Consider the following 18,170-nt stretch of genomic DNA (forward strand, 5'->3'; position numbering starts at 1 on the left):
GCAGTTAAGTTACTTTTAATTTTGTGAGAGCAAAGGATGGCATTAAGGTAATAGGTGCAGAGAATACTTCTTTCACTGGAATAAGCAGCTAATATCTCTATATGAAACAAGAAATGCAGCGTAAACAGGGAGTTTTACTTGTAGCTCCTGATGTAGCTTGTCAGAAATGTGCTCGCATGTCTCAGCATAATATCTGCTACAGCTTTCCTTGTGCTGCCTGTGTCTTTTTTGATTATAGATTTTAATAGCTAGCTCTGGTACTGAAGTCTGTCTTCAGTGTAAGGGAATTGAATAGTAAGATTCTCAGACTAAACTGGTAATTCTTCATGTGGATTTTTGGAGGCTGAAGATAGTTCTTGTTAGAAATGTTATGCAATAGAATAACAGATGTTAATCAACTTGACCAATAGGCTTATTTTTCTGGTTACCTTTCATAGTCATTGACTGCATTAGTCATGTAAAGTCTTGCAATAAGAAAGATTTCTAGGGGAAGAGAGCTTGATTTACAGAAAGCAGTAAGAAGGAGAAAAAATTAAATTATTTCTTTCTTTTTCTTCTCTCTCTTAATTTTTTTCTTTTTTTCTAAGGTGGTCCACCTCCTTCCACAGTCAGCCAGTCAGCTCCTGTGACTCTCCCTGGAAATCTTCCTTCTAGCAGTCCTTACACAATGCCTCCAGAGCCAACCCTCTCCCAGAATCCCCTCTCCATTATGATGTCCAGGATGTCCAAATTTGCCATGCCCAGCTCTACACCACTCTATCATGATGCCATCAAAACTGTGGCCAGCTCAGATGACGACTCCCCTCCAGCACGCTCCCCAAACTTGCCGCCTATGAACAGCGTACCAGGTAAGAAAATCAAAGGAACATAAGCCCAAGGTATCAGGGTGATTTTGGAGAAACCTCGTCAAATGAAGACAGGGAGATGAGAAAAAACTTGAGGAATACGTAGCTGTGAGTTGTTTTTGAGGAAGCAGTTGCCATTCTCTGAAATATAGAGATGGAAATTCTCCTTGCAGCTAGTTTTTTTCTGTCCAGGAAGTGTGTGTTATTCAGGCGTCTGCCGTGGAAAACACTTGTGTATGGGAGCGATTTCTCCTCAGGCAGGCTGGGATTATTTGTGTGAATGAAGGCTGTTGATGGGATTAAGGGTCAGACCTACAATGTGTTATCCAGAGGAAACTTTACCTCTCCTGTCTTACGGCAGTGCCACAGAAGCTTCACTGTTTTTGAGGGGGTTTGTTTGGGGTTTTTTTTTGACACTGAATCATCAAAAATACAAAAGTAGGCTGTAGCACCTCCACCCTATTGAATTAATAGTTGGAAAAGGGGATGAGTGGATGTTTCAAGAGAGCGGTAATTGGTAATGAATTCTTGATGAGTTTAGCTGTAGCTTTGCAGTGTGTTTCACACAGTAAACATCAGGATGGCTGAATATATCTGGGGGAAGCTGGCTCACTGAGTAAGTTGATGATGGTAACTCATTAACCTCATTGATGACTGCCTCTTAGTCTTATGAGGGTTACCTAATTTATCACTGCTGAGTTTTCAAAGGAGTTCTGGTCACTTCCCAGTGGACAAGTGTCCATATGCTGATAATCTGTCACAGACATGTCTGTTACTGCCTGTGTCATCCAGACTGCCAGAGAGGTAGTAAAAGTATGGTTTGGATTGAAATCCTACTTGTGGAGCAGGCTTTAGTCACTGCTCGATGGGGCAGTGACAAGCTCAGGGAGGCGGCTGTTCGAGTGACGTCAAATTTCTGGTTAAAATTAACACTTTTCAGAGCCGCTGCTGATGGTTTTTTTTAATAGCACTGTTTCTTTGTGTGTGTGCAGACTTGGTAACCTTGCAGAAAGCTCTCTTATAGCTTTTATTTGTTATTACTGCCTGCTGTCTAAATGTGATTCCTTGTTTCTTCCCTAGGAATGGGTATTAATTCTCAGAATCCTCGAATTTCAGGTCCAAACCCAGTGGGTCCAATGCCAACCCTTAGCCCAATGGGAATGACCCAGCCTCTTTCCCATAACAACCAGATGCCCTCTCCAAATGCTATGGGACCCAATATACCTCCTCACGGGGTCCCCGTGGGACCCGGCCTGATGTCACACAACCCAATGATGGGGCATGGTTCCCAGGAGTCTCCAATGGTACCTCAAGGACGCCTGGGCTTCCCGCAGGGGTTCCCTCCCGTACAGTCCCCTCCACAGCAGGTGCCATTTCCACACAATGGGCCCAGCGGTGGACAAGGCAACTTCCCAGCGGGAATGGGCTTCCACGGAGAAGGACCTCTGGGGCGTCCTACCAACCTGCCCCAAAGTTCGACAGATCCAGCACTTTGCAAGACTGGAGGCCCTGGCGGTCCAGACTCCTTCACTGTTCTTGGAAACAACATGCCTTCAGTTTTCACTGATCCAGAGCTACAGGAGGTGATCCGTCCTGGAGCCACGGGAATACCCGAATTTGACCTGTCCAGGATTATCCCATCGGAGAAGCCTAGCCAGACACTACAGTATTTCCCTCGTGGGGAGGTGCCAGGCCGCAAGCAGCCACAGGGGCCAGGGCCTGGCTTCTCCCATATGCAGGGGATGATAGGAGAGCAGACCCCGAGGATGGGACTAACATTGCCCGGCATGGGGGGCCCCGGGCCAGTGGGAACTCCGGATATCCCTCTGGGCACGGCTCCGTCCATGCCCGGTCACAACCCGATGAGGCCGCCGGCCTTCCTGCAGCAGGGCATGATGGGGCCGCACCACCGCATGATGTCACCAGCACAGCCCGCCATGCCCGGCCAGCCCGCGCTCATGAGCAACCCCGTGGCCGCCGTGGGCATGATCCCGGGCAAGGACCGAGCCCCCGCCGGGCTGTACAGCCACCCGGGCCCTGTGGGGTCACCCGGGATGATGATGTCAATGCAGGGCATGATGGGACCCCAACAAAACATCATGATTCCCCCCCAGATGAGGCCCCGAGGTATGGCTGCTGATGTTGGCATGGGAGGATTTAGCCAAGGCCCTGGAAACCCAGGGAACATGATGTTTTAAGCTGCTACCATAAAGACTGGATGTTCTGATCCTTGTCAAGATGAGATTCCAAGTCCTGAGGGCTTTTTTGGGAGCTTCAGGAGTACAGTTTGGCCATGCAATAGGTGAAAAGAGACCAGAGGACGCTTTGGGAAATCTCGAATGTATGGAATTACCTGAAAAAAAAAAATATTCATTTTAACAGGTTGTTTTTTTTTTAAGATTTATTTTTTAAAAATTATTTTTGTGGACTTGGGTATCCCGTGATGGCACCTGCTTTGAGAATCTGTAGCTGTATTTTGAGAATTGCCATTTGTCACAAGTTGCACCATTCTCTGTATGTTTACGTCCTTCGGACTGGCTTCTCCCAGGACTCTCGGTTATTTTTGGGGTTTTTTGTGTACTGTACTATATTGTAAAAGGGATTTTAGCAGAGACTTTAGTCTTTGGGGTGAGAGGAGAATGGGATTCTAGGCTGTTTACTTTAGGTGGAGAATCCATCTTCAGAACTTCGGACTATTTTCCTTCAACTCCAATGTATAGAAAAACCAAACTACGACCTCAGAGCAGAGTATTAATGAAAAGCACAAAAAGGAACTTAAGTTCAGTGAGGGGAATCTTTTAAAAGAAATAAATAATAAGTTAAGGACATATTTTTCAAATTATGGCGTGCTGTCCAGCACCTTCTGTCTCTCCCTCCCACTCTTTATTAAATAGGCTTCTCTCTCTCTCCGTCCCCTTCTGTCTCCTCCTATGGCAGCTGCAATACATTGTGTTATTTTGGGGAGTAAATCTAGGAGAGCCTCTCCTCACGTGGGGACTCTTCCCACTTTTAGGAAGGGGCTGGACTTGGACACTGTTACATCCTACAGTAGTCTCTCTCACTGTTTCCTATTCTCCTTTTCTTAGAAACCCCAAGTGATTTTATTAATGTGGGAGTGGAACAGACACTAAAAGTTATCCAGGATTTTTTTTTGTGGTTATTTTTTTTTCCTCCCCAGCGTAAAACGTTCTGTGTAACCTCCATTAAATTTGGTACAAAACCACTCGCCAGGGCTGTGGTGTCAGAAAAATAAAATATATTGTTTCTTACAAAAATGAACCGTCTCCTTTATCCAGTCCAGTTGTTTCTGTCTACATCAAACAGCTGGCCAGATGGCTTTTTGCTCTTCCCTGTGATCACAGCCAGCCTAGAGGCCAAGTGGGGTAAACTTTGATAGCTCCTAAAAGTTTGGTCAATAGGCAGCTGTGTGCTCCTTTTGAGTCAATTCTGTTAACTTAATCCTGAGCTGAGCTTGTTTTCCCTTGGAGTGAGGTCTTATTTCAGAACATCCCGGGAACGATACTTAGAGACTTCCTCAATTTGTTGAGGGTCAAAGAACAGATGAAACTTGTCTCCTCCTGGAGAGTGTTTGCAGCACTGCAAGCTACGTGGGTTTGGGCTCCCCCCGAGCAGCAGTGTCAAGTCTTCCAGGGCACTGGGATTGTGTCCCTCGCTGGGGAATCTGGATTGGCTCAGGTCTCTGACTGCCAGCGCTGAGAGCCTGAGATGGTGGGGAATAGATGAACTTTAATAACAAAGGTGAGAGAGAAATTGTCAGTGAGCAGATTTTTATCAAGACAGCCCTGCTGAGTAAATGGTTGCTTTGCCACAGTTCTCATCGATTGCTTCCTAATCCCCTGTCTTTTCAAACTTGCCTTTTGAGAGGATTTCAGCAAGGAGGTTTTATGGTCTTGTCTATGAGAATTGAAAGGCTGGATGACAAAACATGGATTGGGAGTTGAGCCGTGCTCCTGGAGAATACCAGCATGAGCCAGACACGGATCTGTAGGCCAGGGTGTGGGCTCCTTGGCTGGCTGTTCTCTGGTCCCCCAGCACTCTATATGGAGCGTGTAATCTGTTCTTCCTTCCATTTACTGCTGTATAAAATTATTTCAATGGGTAGTTCCCTCAGAGGGATGGGCATTAGTGTGAAAATTCATGTGGAGAATGAGTATTTTTAACATGCTTGTGTATGAGAATTTTTTAGAGTTAACTGATCCTTAACAGGTGGAAAAAGAATTCCTCTTGGTGGCTGATTTACTAAACTTTTGTTGCTGGTGTTATAAAACGAGTGAAGCCATGCACTGTTGGAGGCATGAAAGCCTCAGAGCCTTCTGTTGTCTGCTTCCAAATTCACCTTTGTGCTGTCATGCAAATTTACGATGATTTTGGGTGAGAATTACTCTTTTGACAAAGTGTAGGATGTCTGTTGTGGTGCTTCCCTCTGACAAGACAGGCAGCGTGCCTGAAGCACGGGCTTGTCAAGATTTTAGAAAGAGCTGACAATGACATAGTAGTAAGTGTTATTTCTGTAGCGGAATTACCTCTTCTTTAAGTGGTTGCACAGCTCCCTTTTGAGGACCTTGCATGGGAATTGTCACAATGCAACCTTTTTTAGTGTTGCTTCTTCTGCCGTCTCTCCTGACTGTTTTTACCATGTTGAACAAAGCAAAGTTCTTGATCGACACAGAAATGAGCCGGAGGTTTTTGGATTTTTTTTAAACTGCTTTAGTGCCTCCTATGCCTGTTGAGATTTTGAATAGCAAAGGATTTGAGGTGGCTGTGACTTATTCTAGGAAAATTAGCATGGGGAATTCACCATTTCAAAGCCACTGAACAGCAAGAGGATATATTTTAAACATGCTGTATAATTAAAGTTCCTTCTGTGTCTGTCTAATTTACTATGCTGGCATTTGGTATCTTAATGAGATTTTTCCTACAGAAAGTGCAGAAGATGTGGATGCTCCCAAGTCCATGTAGGTGCACTTAACCTCAGTGTTTGCACCAGCAGATGGACAAGAGTTGCTAAGGTCTTAGCTGGCTCCATTTATGAAAATGACTCCGTAGATATGCATAGATGAACTTCTTTGTTTTGCTCTGATTCTACTTCTTCCCTTTTTGCTTTGCAAATGGAAAAGCTTTCTAGCTGTCAGCCTTGTGGATTCACCTGAGGATCTGTAAGTCAGGCTCTGTTCCCTCCTGCTTATCAATAGTAACTGTGACTCAGCTTTGGTAGTCATGGTACAGTTGAAGATGGAAAGTGGGTTGCCATTTTTAGTTTTCTTCCCTTTTTTTTTTTTTTTTTTAAGCTTTCAAATTATCCTCCTCCACCTTTGTTTGAAAGAATGAAATAGACTTTATTCATACATGCTTGGCTGCTCTTCCTCTCTAGTAACATGGGAGGAAACAGTCTGCTGTTCAAATTATCTCATCCCAGATGGCTGCGCAGCCGGAGTGTGGAGAGACTTAAAAGGTAAACCCAGCAGATGGTGAACTTCTGAAATGCGAAGTAATGTGCCTGCTAAATCAAAAGTTTAAAATATTTGAAATCTGTTTGTTTTAAATTAGCAAACTTGCACTCAGGTCATCTGTGAAGTACACCGGCAGTTTTAAGCACCATCCAAATAAACTCGAGGTTTGTACCTGTATCATGGGCTAGCTAATCTGCCAAAGAAGATGACAGCAAGGAGCCAGCCATAGGAGTTTAGTCCTGACATCCTTGGGGTGTCAAATGGGTCACATTTTGGAAAACAGACCAGTGTGTGGAGATCTGATCTGCATCAGTCTTGGTTGGGATTTGAGTGCTGGTAGTGCTTCTGGTACAATACATGTGCCCTGACTCAGAGTAGATGTGGGTGCCCAAATCTTCCTGAGGGTAAGTTGAAATGCAGCACTTTTTGTTCCTTCAGAGTGTTGGGACTATTATGAATACGGTAGTTGCAGGGCTTAACTTTGTGGTGCTTTGTGTGTTCTCTGCTAATTTTCACTTAGCTGGCGGGACAGGCTGCATTTTATTGGTGGTGTCCTTCTGCACTCATGATGGCTTTCCTTGTGCAGCCTTGCCAGGCTGCTGGTTGAAAACTGTTCCCTAATGTGACACTTGTTGAGAAAAAAATGATCCATGTTTTACATAGGCTTGTATTTACTAAAATTTATTTGTCAATTAGTAGTAATTCTTAACCTAAATATAGTTAATGACACAGGGAAAAAAAATGATGCTGTTTTGTTCGGGATATTGGGAACTTGTTGATTTATAGGAATTTTTATTCCACATTCTCAGAAAAGCCTCAGCTCCTCCATGGTGTGCTTGCAGTACAGTAGCTCTCACTTACCTGTGTCCTTTGGTATTAAAACTCTCACTGTCCAACCGATCCTCTTCTGAAATAATCATTTACACTAGTTATGGTCAGAAATAACTCCTCCTTCATCCTCTGGGCCAAAACTACCATGGAAATGCTCAGTGGGATGTGCCCCAACCACTTCCACACTGAGGGGAAGGGTAAGGCTGGAACAGGGCAGAAGGGGCACTGCAGAAACCCTACAAGAGACAGTGAAGTAACCCGTACCCAGTGGTGTCTTCCTCCTAGCCACTGCCAAGAATCTGGCCTGCTTTTCTGAGGTCTTCTGCTGTTACTGAAGTTTGTGTTGACCTGCCTAGAGTGATAGGAGGACCCTAATTGTGTAAGAGCAGTGCCCTTTAACAATCTTACCTGCTCTGGAACAACTTGTGCTGCTGAGTGCTCTGGCTTGTGGATGTGTTGCAATTTTTAACCTGGCTGCTGGTCAGTTTTGTTGGGGATGCTCCTGGTTATTATTTAGGTATGTGAATTCTCCCTTTGTATGGCCAAAGCTCCTGATGCCTTTTTCCAAGCAGTCCATGCCTCACAAATAATTTGTAATTGTAGACCTAATATTTTCATCACTGTACCCCAAATACTTGAAATTGTGTATAAGAGAGAGCTTGATTAGAGCAGAACACACTGTTCTTAAGCAGGGGTAGGCATTGATTTTTTTATATAGTGGCATTATGGTTTTAGGCTGTATAAAAACGTGATGGAAAATAACAATGTTTGTTTGCTTTTTTGACAGCTTCTAATAGCAGTTCAGTAAGACCTCCAGCAATGTATTTAGTATTCAAATTATTCTGTTCACTGTGCATGGTGTCAACATGTAATTGTGGTGGGGGCAGGCTAATGAAAGAGTCGAGGTTCATCCTGCCCATTCTTCTCAGGGAAAAGGTGCTGTAGTGCCTCCATCACATATCTGTCAATGACTTACACGAAGTAATTTTTCACTACGTGAGAAGGGGTAATGCAGAACCAAAACTGCAGGGCCATTTTAATAAATGGTCTCCCTATTTTTAACTCTGCCTATCCCAAAGAAAGTAGGGACCACATTTTATTTACTTACTGAAAAGTGAAGATCTTTTTCAATTAAATAGTCAGTGGGATCAAGTGCACTCTCAGCAAGTTTGCAGAGGACACGAAGTTCAAGTGGTGTCGTTGACAGAAGAGAAAGACCTGGACAGACTTGAGAAGTGTGTTAGAATCTAGTGAGGTGCAACGAGTCCCAGTACATGGTGCTGCAGGGTCAGGGGAATCCCAGACATGAGACCAGTGTGGGAGAAGAACTGATTGAGAGCAGCCCTGTGGAGAAGCACTTGGGAATTCTGGTGGATGAAAAGCTGGACATGAGCCAGCACTGTGTGCTCGCAGCCCAAAAATACAACCGTGTTCTGGGCTGCATCCAAAGCCCTGTGGGCAGCAGGTCAAGGGAGGGGATTCTGCCCCTCTGCTCTGATGAGACCCCACTGCAGTGCTGCATCCAGCTCTGAGGTACCCAGCACAGGAAAGACATGGCCCTGTAAAGATCAGTTCAGAGGAGGCTACAAAGATTATCAGAGGAATCGAAAACTTCTATGAAAACAGGCTGACAGAGTTGGGGCTGCTAAGCCTGGAAAAGAGAAGGCTTCAGAAGGACTTTAGAGCAGCCTTCCAGTGCCTTATGGGGGGCTTATAAGAAAGAGGGAGTGACTTTTTACGTGGGCAGACAGTGACAGGACAAGGGAGAAGTCTTTAACTCTTTAAAGGACAGATTTAGGTTAAATTCTTTACTGTGAAACTGGTGAGGCAGTGGCACAGATTGCCCGGAGAAGCTGTGGATGGCCCATCCCTGGAAGTATTCAAGGTGAGGTAGAATAGAGCTTTGAGCTGAAGTGGATGGCATCCCTGCCCATGGCAGGGGGTTGAAACTGTATGATCTTTAAGGTCCCTTCTAACCCAAACCATTGTATGATTCGTAGTACTGGCTTACAGTCATCTCAGCCAGAAGTACTGCTGTTGGCTAGTGCTGTATTCCTCTTTCAGCAAGTGCAAAATAGATCACTGCTGCCCAGAGCTGAAGTCGATAGCAGCTCCCCAGACTTCCTGGTTTAAAGCACATTAAGCAGAGTTCACCAAGACTGTACTTGGCCCACTGTGGTTGTCCTGCGTGCTCATGGCAGAATTTCCATAATTAGAGGAGTGCAGGGAAGAGGTTTGGAGGCTTTCTGTCTCTTTGGAGATGTTTTCTGTGCGTGAAAATGTCCTCAAGAAGATGAGGTAGCTAAATCCTATGCAATTAGGGAAGCTCACCTGTCTGCAGATAGCAACACTCCAACATGCCAAAAGAAAGGGAAAGGCACAATGGTTTCTGCAGTTTACCAAACTTAAAATCAATGTTATGTCAAAGCTTTCAAGTTGGGTAGAACAAAGCAAGCAGGGCTTCATCTCACGGTCCCAGCATATGAGGAAAGAGGTATGTTCTGTCTCGTATTCCTGATGCAGATGGGCTATTCAAAATGGTTTTTTCTTGCTCTTGCTGTTTTCAGCCTCTCCCTGCTTTTGTGTGGTCACCTCAGAAGTAAACTTGAGCCATTCTGCCACGTGGCTTCTTTCAGCTTGCTGCTAACAGTGTCAAGTAACACTGTGCCACCCTGTGTCTGGTAGGAAAATGTCCCCTCATCTAAAATACCTTTGGAATAGAGAAGGCTGGCAAGGACATAAAGAAAAATAGTAGAAGACTGTGACAATAAACTAGTTTTAATTTAAGACAGCTTAATCATGGGTTAGTTTTCTACTTCCTGTCCCCTTTGGAACATAGGTTATTGTACTCCTCTGGAGTGACTGAGTACTGTGAAATAACTTCCAGAAATTCTTCAAGTGGACAGAGACCTGCTTTACAGCCTTTCACCACTTGCTCCTGCAAGGCAAAGAGACAGAATCACAGATACTGTGCACTGCCAAAGCCCGTTTTTGCTGCATGGTAAAACTTCCCACAGGATCTCACCTCTCCACGGTAAGACATGCGCACAAACCACTCCTTGGAGTCCCGGTCTTGATGCAGTTCCAGGATCACATCTGCAGCATAAGGTGGCCATTTGTGATCAAAGGTGCCCAGTGCCAGCAGGAGAGGAATAAGAGTGGAGTCATGAACAGCGTAGAGGCAGCATTTTCTGGAGAAAAACAAGAAGGGAAAAGGAAAAAAACAGACCTGGAATGTCAGCTGTGTTCCTCCATGAACAGGCAGTAGCACTCATGCTTTTTCCAGCAGATGAGCACTCCTTTTTATTTCACACATCCAATGTCTTTCTGAACCAGTTTTTCACTGACATCAAGTAAGAATTTGTAACGATCAGAGAAGGAGTTCTGTGCTGTACCTGGCCTTTTCAGCTTGATTTGAGGGATTTACTGCTGCTTGAATGTTATTCCGTAAGGCATTCAACACGAGACCAATGTTCATCTGAAGCATCTCTCTAGAAAAGAAGCAGAAATAAATTTACCAGTTTAAAACTTTCACACAATTATACATGAAAACTTGAGATCCTGCTTTTCTCTTATGATTTGATAACCTACACTGAGTGTAGCTAAGAGCTATTAAATGCAATTAATATGGCCAGTTTTCAGTTCGCTGGTGTGACTGCAGAATGGGAGGGAAGAGGTGTTAACAAGCAGTCTCATGAGGTGTGGCCATGTAAATGGTGATCTAGAAACTATCTGATTGTTCTCTAGGCTATTCTGTTTCCCTGATATTTTTGAGTGCATGAGTTTCAGGTAGGGAGGATGACTGCTGCAAAACAGCAGCTAAAGTGGTTGGGGTCTTTGGTGAGGAGGGGCAGGATTCAAGAAAGTGGTTGCTGTTTTTAAAAAGTAGTTTTTGTCCTCTTATTAAACAAAGAGATGATCTTACATTTAATATCTGGTGGGAAGAAACTCCCTCTACCTAATGAATACATCAGTGGGAATGGAAGATGAGTGTGACTAATTCTCCTGGGTGTTGTGGGAATGGGGTAAATCAGTCTTTCACTACCTGAGATCTCTAATACATGGTAAAGAAAAGACAGTCCTACGCTACCACCTGAGAAGAGCTGGTGAATGTGGCAGCTGCAAATGAATCTGCAAGGAAAATGACTGCTAGGCTAGCAACTCAGCCAGCCTTTACAACAACTGTGGAGGAGGTAATTAGCTGCACATAGCAGCAAATTCTCTTTGCAAGTAGTTACATGTGTGCAGGACCTGGCATCACTTTTTCTGCTAGTGCCAGCATTTCTCAGCTGTGCTGTGCAGGTGCCATCCCTGGGATAAACTTCCCAGGCTGGAATTTGGACTGTACTTGTGCAACTGCAAGGGCAGCCTAAGGGCATGGGCTGGAAGCATCTCCTCTTTTCTTCTTTTGCTTTTGCCACTGGTTCACTTAGACCCCTGTGGCAACTGAGGCCTTCACTGTCTACCTCAGTGGCTTACTGCTGCTTCTGGGAGACCACCCTCTCTCTCCAGGTGAATCAACAAAAAGTGGTGCAAGCCCACATCCTGGTGTCCTCAGTGTGCACTCCTTTTTCCTAGCTTAAGGTACTGAACTTTACACTGAGACAGCTGAGGCACAAACCTCATGAGTGGGCTCTGGTGGGGGAATGCAGCAGATGGGAAAGCATTTCTGTCTGCTGAAGTAAGCTGGTTTAGCACATCCACCCCGAGTAAGACTGCCCCTAAGGCCAGAGGCATAGACACAGGCAATCACCTGTCTTCCAGAAGGAAAACCATGGAGTCAACAGATCGGCTCTCCACTGTCTGCTGGAACCTCTTCAGCACAGGGCAGCTTGGCATATTGTGTGTCTGGAAGGAGGAGATGCAGCAGAGTTGTAGGGTTTGACCCTTTCTGAACCCAGCCTGAAGACATATGGATGACTGCCCACAGGAAACAGCTGCTCGTGTCACACCATTTGTAAAAAAACCATTTTAGGATGGTTTTAAACATACAGACTTGCTCTGTGTACCCAAACGATGGGTGCTTGTTCTTTAGGATCCAGTTCTATGGGAACTGTAACACACTGAGCCATTCAGCTGACAGACCAGTTATCATTAGCTCCAGGAAAAAAGAATACTAAGGAGGGGTAGAAATGTGCCCAACTTCCTTCCAGTAGCAGAAGCAGTCTGGCTTACAGGTAGTGTGCTGGAACTGGGATTAGGATGACTGACAGCTGCTGAGTGCCAAAAAGGGGAAAGCACTTTGTAATGGGTAAGCAAGGCCCAATGCTTCTCTTAGTTCTACATTACACTTGAAACAAATACTGGATTTCAAGGCAAGAACAAAAATACTGGAGACAAGTCTTCATTCTACAGCAAAGCTGACCTCACATCCTGCTTTTTCAAAAGGCCATGTTATTTCTACAAGCATTCTGGGTTGCATAGAAAGGTACTGGAGTGCACATTGCTATCTGTGGGTGCTGGCACTGTTATTTCCTCCATGGGCATGGTAAGGGGATGTTTCTTTCTGTGACAGTGCAACAGAATGGCTCAGCTCACCTGCTCAGCAGTAATGTTATCGAGGAGGATAAAAAAATCCACAGACTCATCACCATCAATACCCATGCTGCTCTTAACGTTTTTCAAATCATCAGAGATACCTGGCTGATGCAGAGCATTCTCCAACTTCTCCCTGTAAAGGAATTAAGAAAACCAAAAATTTTTCACACACGAGGCTTTCTATCTTTTGTTTTTCTCATCACCCAGCCCAGTGGAGTTGTCCCACATCAGTGAGGAGTAGAAGAGAAGCAGTGCACCATACTGAGATTCCTGATGTTGGGAGTCTGTGCTGCAGAAAAGACAGATGCTGTATCCAGATTTCAAGGATCAGAGCTGGCTCTCTGCTCTGACAAAGGTGGGAGGAAAAATTAGGATGAGATGTGAACATCCCAGAAGTGCTTCCCATAAGCAAGGACTGTGTATCAGCTAACAGATCTGGTCATACTGGAACAGGACAAGTCTATGTCTTCGGGGAGTAGCATTTAACTGCCTCATGAAAGAAAAAAGGGCAGAAACTTTGAACTGATTGCTCTATGGTGTGGGAAATGGGACACACCTAGATACTCGCTTGTAGCTTAAATCCACCTTTTGATTTGTTAGAAGCCATTTGCATCTTTATGCGGCTTTAAATTTTGTTTTTAAAAATCTAGCTGAGAATTTCCATGCTGGCCATATGCTCCCTAGGTAGCCTGCAAGCTGAGGCAGTGCTTAGAGCTCAAAAAGTCTACCTTGATATAGTCTCACAAAAGGTGCAGTTGGGGGGCAGGGAGGAGCAGCAGACCCTGCAGTTTACTCCGTTTTTGGACAGGTGATGCTACTCAAGGAGGCTGAATATGCTGCTTCTAGGGGCTGTCACTCACCACTTGACCAATCCTTTGCCTGCAGAGCCAAACATTGCACAGTGAACTCTTGCAAGTGAATACTGATAGCTCTTGAATTTTGGACAAAAATATGCTAATGTACAGTCTAGCCAAACTGTAATTTATCTGCCTCTCTTTTTCATTTTCCACCCTGTGCCCAAACCTTGCACAAGCATTTCAGAGTACTTGACTCCACAAACATGAGTGTTTTATGTAGGATCTTCCTTATTTCACTTCATTAGTCTTCATTAAATGTGTCAAGACTGAGTATATTTCAGTTTCTTCAAGGTATGAATGTGACAGGAATGTTGAAATAACCCCCAAACCAGAAACTGAATATAAAAAGGAGGCCCAATATGTTCACACTTGAAAGGCTTGTTAAGGGATGTAGATGACATTAATTCTGCCCTGCAGCAATGCCACAGACTAGCTGTACATGAGCTAGTAATGAGTGTTTGCTAGACACAGACTAAATTAAACTGGTCTTTCAAGGAAAATTCTCTATTTTATTTTCTTCTGCTACCACTGCCTGGTGTATAATTCCACTTACCAAGTATTTTATACAACTAGCTGACCATTCCCAAAGAACAGTAAGTGGTAGGGAAAGTGGGAAATGGGAAGAGCATGTGTTGTTGTAAATTACTACTGCTGAAACTAAACAGCAGTGAAATCATAGGGGGAGATATTGCTGGCAATTACCTGGTCAAGTATTTCAGGTGCGGGCAGTTGTGGTAATTGGGGTAGAACATTTCAGAGCTTGCTTCATCAGTGACAATGACAACAGGTCCTGTGGAACAAGAAGGAAGTTTCTGTGATCAGTAGTGCATCTGTGTTTCTTTACACTGCTTTATAATCACTCCCACAGTCTTTGTGCTCAAGTCGTGTTATCAACTAGCAATTCCCCGAGCTAGCACCTGAAACACAAAGCCACTGTACTTGCTTCTGTGCATTTATTTCCACAGCGATGCCTGCTGTGCACCTTGTAAAGCTTCCCAGTTGTGTGTTCATTTTTCTTAGTGCCAAAAATTAGTCTCTGTGTCATTAAGTGTAAGGAGCTCTGGCAAGTCACTTCTACTTGTTTGTGGAAGTGAATATGAAAGGAGCAGATGTAAGATCTTTAAAATACAGAGCATATTTTTAGAATGTACAAGTAGTTATCAACTGCAGGACACAGGTGTAAGTTGCTCCAGATACTGAACTTGCATCCAAGATACTTGGGTTTCCCTGAAAAAGCTTTTTCAGATGTGTGAACTTTTTGCCTTCTTGATTTTGAAGAGGGTTAACACTAACCTCCTTAGCAGGTCTGAAAGAGCAGCAGAAAGATATGCAAAGAGATGGAACAAATGACAAGCTGGCAAAGAATCTAGAGGACCAGAAGGATTGGGAAAGGAAGCCAAGTGCGAAGAACCAAGGAAGAAGTAACAACTAGGAGCCAGAGAGAGTTAGGATGCAGAAAGCGTGTGCATCTAGGGAAGACTAAGCAAGGAAAGGCACTATTCAGAATTCTCCCCAACCTTCTTTCTGCTGTTGGTACAGCCCAGCTAGCAGGCACCGTGCAGACTCCAGATTCCGGCAAATATTAGTGGAACGGATGCTGAAAGATAGAAAGCAGTTTGTGAGGTAGCACTTTCTCCTTCATGTTAACATGGCTGCAGCTGGAGAGGTCTTGCTGGAACTGAGGATTCTGCTTCCACCATGGCTTTGGAAGCCTGTGGTGGGACTCATCTTTTGTCACTACAGAATATCTTAGGCAGACACCTATAATCTGAACTGCCCTTTAACCGCATGTCAGAGATAGTAGAGATAACAAACAGGCACTTCTCTGGTGTGATTTTTTTATCTCATCCTAAGGAGATGTTCTCAGGATTACTGATGTGAGCAGCAGGAGTTGCTTCATCTCACCGAATTTCAGCTGTTTAACAGTGAGTTATAAAGTGTGCTCCAGAAATGCCTGTTTCTCTGCACTGACCACGAAAGTGCATAACAGCACTGCCAATGGCTCAGCCTAGGTGACATGAATCTGTCCCTGGCATCATTCTCAGGACTGCTGGGCAATTGGATGCTTTGTGTCATGAGTGAGTTCTACTGCCAGGCTCTGCAGGCTGAGCAAAGATGAAGGCCTAGGGGTCAGGCAGTTAGCTGTGGGGTGGAGAAGAATATCCTAGCCAGTTTCCCTAGCACAAGGCTACCTGTTAAGAGACAGGAAGAAAGGGAAAGCCCAGGAGGGAACTGGGAGACTCACAAGACCTCAGTAGGCTTAAATGTTGGTGAAAGAAACTTGACTTCTTCTATATAGTTTCTCCTCAGCCTTTCCCCCAGGGCAAATGACTGCAGCATCCCCAGTTTTGTCAGCTGTCCTGCGTTTACACCACCCTAAGGGCAAAGAAAAGGACAGGTCTCCAGTGGACCACAGAAACAAAAAGGTCTGCAGAGGAAAGAGGAACCACCAGGGAATATACCCTCACCTTAAAAACAGTCTTTTTGAATTCCTCATCCAAGGGTGAGAAGGGTTTAGGTCCTCCATTTAGGTCTGTCACTATGTAATCAAACTTAGTCTTAGCAGGTACATCTAAAAGAGTGCGGTCCCATTCCACCTGTTTCAAAACAAACAAACAAACAGTATTTTAGTGGAAGACTTTCAAGGGCATTAAACCAAGATCTTTTAAGAGCATTAAACTAAAGCTGGAGTATTACACTGTGCTGCCTTGCCAACAACACCACACGGAGACAAAGGGATCTCTTTACACAGCTCATAGAAAAATGAGAGCAGTGCTGCTCTATGGATTTGCAGATCTGATGTGCAGAAAATGCAGTACTTGCTTTCCTCCCCTTACAAGAGAAGCATCTGTAGGAAATCACAATTGCTAGTGTTTGTTACACATCGAAAAGCTGCTGTAGGAAACTACCTGAGCTAACCCCTGCTGGCTCCCCAGGCCACCTTGGTGGAAGCTGGGGCAGCTGGATCACTTGTGGTTAACACCGAGGCAGGAGCCACGCCTTTTGAGCACCCATTGTGAAGTGCAGACCTTGGCCTTGGAGTAAAGTTCATGGGCACAGCAGCCCCGGGATGCCCATCCCTGCATCCTGTCCTTGAGGGCTCTCTGCAGTTGCAGCAATTGTTCCTTCTGCTGTCATCTGTCCCACTAATGTGCTATAGCTGTTCCATTTTAATCACAGAATTTAATTAGGTTGGAAAAGACCTCTGAGAATGAGTCCAACCTGTGACAGAACACCACTGTGTCAACCAGGCCACAATGCCATGTCCAGTCTTTCCTTAAACACCTCCAGGGACAGCTACTCCAACACCTCCATGAGCAGCCCATTCCATTGTGAAGAAATTCCTCCTAATGTCCAACCTGAACTTCTAGTGGAACAGATAAAAGACTGTCTCCTCTCATCCTGCTATATACTCCCTGGGAGAAAAGCCTGACCCATACCTGGCTACAACCCCCTTTCAAGAAGGTGCAGAGTGGTAAGGTCACCCCTGACCTTCCTCTTTCCCAGACTAAACACCCCCAGCTCCCTCGGTGGCTTCTCCCAACACTTGTGCTCCAGACCCTTCCCCAAGTCCGTGGCCTTTCTCTGGACTCGCTCCAGCAGCTCAATGTCCTTCCTGAACTGAGGGACCCAGAACTGGACGGGGATGATCCCTGCCCTGCTCCTGCTGGCCGCTCCATTGCTGCTCCAGGCCAGCATGCCATTGGTCTCCCTGGCCATCGGGCACACTGAATCGTGTTCAGTCGGTGTTAGGCAGCACCCCCAAGCCTTTTTCCACCGGGCAGCTTTCCAGCCCCTCTTACCCCCAAGCCTGTAGAAAGGCACGGAGCGCAAGCTCCCAAATTCCTACGCTCTCCCTTCGGAAATTACTCTCGGTATCGCCTCGGGCGGGGAATAAACGCCAAACCATCAGGCTGCCGGCAGCAAGGAGGAGCTCAGCAGCGGGCACGCCGCCGGCTCGGGGTCAGCACAGCTCCCGCACCAGCCCCGTCCCGTCCCGAGCTCACCGGCTCTATGCCCGGGATGGGCCGCAGCGGGGTCCGCGCCCCGTGCCGGAACAACACCTGCACCAGCCTCAGCTCCAGATCCCGGCGCCGCCCGCCCTTGCCGCTGTCCCGCCGCCGCCGCTGCTGCGTCCAGAGGGCCAGGCCGCCCAGGCCGCCCAGGCCGCCCAGCACCCACAGCCGGGCCCCCCAGCCCATGGCCGCTCCGCCGGCCCGGCCGCACCGCGGGGAGCAGTGGGAAGCGCAGTCCCCGGCCGCCCGGAACCGGGCAGAGGCGCGGGGCAGGCGCGGACTGCGGCTCCCGGCGGGCGCCGCGCAGGGGAACGGGCGGCGCTGGGCGGGACCGGCGGCGCCCCCGCCTCGAGCGGGCACGGCCGGCAGCCGGGCCTCTGCTCGCCCTTTGTGGTTAAACTGCCCCGCGGGGCTCGGCCGCCTGTGAGTGTGCACAATAACCCCTGTAGCGTCCCAGGCTCGGGGAAAAGTGGCTGGAAGGCGGCTCACTGGAAAAGGATCTGGGGAGTTGGTCACAGCGACTTAACTGAGCCAGGTGTGCTCAGGTGGCCAAGGAGGCCGCTGGTATCCTTGCCTGGGTCAGCAATATTGTGGCCAGCAGGAGCAGGGCAG

The 18,170-nt window shown here is 46.2% G+C and overlaps 2 protein-coding genes across 7 annotated transcripts in view; one reads left to right on the plus strand and one right to left on the minus strand.

Annotated features, from left to right (window-relative positions):
• BCL9 (BCL9 transcription coactivator) overlaps positions 1 to 4,120 on the plus strand; it is a 30,063-nt gene extending 25,943 nt beyond the window's left edge. For 3 of the 4 annotated variants that reach the window (XM_066340887.1, XM_066340889.1, XM_066340888.1), the window contains exons 8-9: positions 588 to 848; positions 1,926 to 4,120. In XM_066340887.1, coding sequence (XP_066196984.1) covers positions 588 to 848; positions 1,926 to 3,043 — 1,379 coding nt within the window. In that variant the 3' untranslated portion in view covers positions 3,044 to 4,120. The remainder of the gene's footprint in view (positions 1 to 587; positions 849 to 1,925) is intronic. The other variant, XM_066340890.1, reaches the window with a different exon arrangement.
• A 5,787-nt stretch (positions 4,121 to 9,907) lies between these two features.
• ACP6 (acid phosphatase 6, lysophosphatidic) lies at positions 9,908 to 17,890 on the minus strand. Of its 3 annotated transcripts, XM_066340891.1 has the most exons (10): positions 17,550 to 17,890; positions 16,011 to 16,139; positions 15,788 to 15,918; positions 15,060 to 15,139; positions 14,245 to 14,332; positions 12,686 to 12,818; positions 11,901 to 11,995; positions 10,543 to 10,638; positions 10,173 to 10,338; positions 9,908 to 10,085 (listed from the first exon to the last, which is right to left on the minus strand). In XM_066340891.1, exons 1-10 carry the CDS (start codon positions 17,742 to 17,744, stop codon positions 9,960 to 9,962), a joined length of 1,239 nt encoding a protein of 412 aa, XP_066196988.1. In that variant the 5' UTR covers positions 17,745 to 17,890; the 3' UTR covers positions 9,908 to 9,959. The 3 variants fall into 3 exon arrangements, with proteins under 3 accessions (XP_066196988.1, XP_066196990.1, XP_066196989.1); XM_066340893.1 differs by lacking the exons at positions 15,060 to 15,139; positions 15,788 to 15,918; positions 17,550 to 17,890 and having other exon boundaries at positions 16,011 to 16,138; XM_066340892.1 differs by lacking the exons at positions 15,060 to 15,139; positions 16,011 to 16,139; positions 17,550 to 17,890 and having other exon boundaries at positions 15,788 to 15,917.
• Between the last annotated feature and the right edge of the window lie 280 nt (positions 17,891 to 18,170).

Source organism: Sylvia atricapilla, chromosome 2, assembly GCF_009819655.1.
Source record: "Sylvia atricapilla isolate bSylAtr1 chromosome 2, bSylAtr1.pri, whole genome shotgun sequence".
Lineage (NCBI taxonomy): Eukaryota > Metazoa > Chordata > Aves > Passeriformes > Sylviidae > Sylvia > Sylvia atricapilla.

Excerpts from the sequence above, each read along its gene's own strand:
- ACP6 (XM_066340891.1), bottom strand. The coding sequence starts at position 17,744 with ATGGGCTGGGGGGCCCGGCTGTGGGTGCTGGGCGGCCTGGGCGGCCTG. Across the intron at positions 10,339-10,542 it reads AATCAAGCTGAAAAGGCCAG|AAAATGCTGCCTCTACGCTG; the intron begins GTACAGCACAGA and ends GTTTTTCTCCAG. Across the intron at positions 10,086-10,172 it reads GCATGTCTTACCGTGGAGAG|GAGCAAGTGGTGAAAGGCTG; the intron begins GTGAGATCCTGT and ends TTTGCCTTGCAG.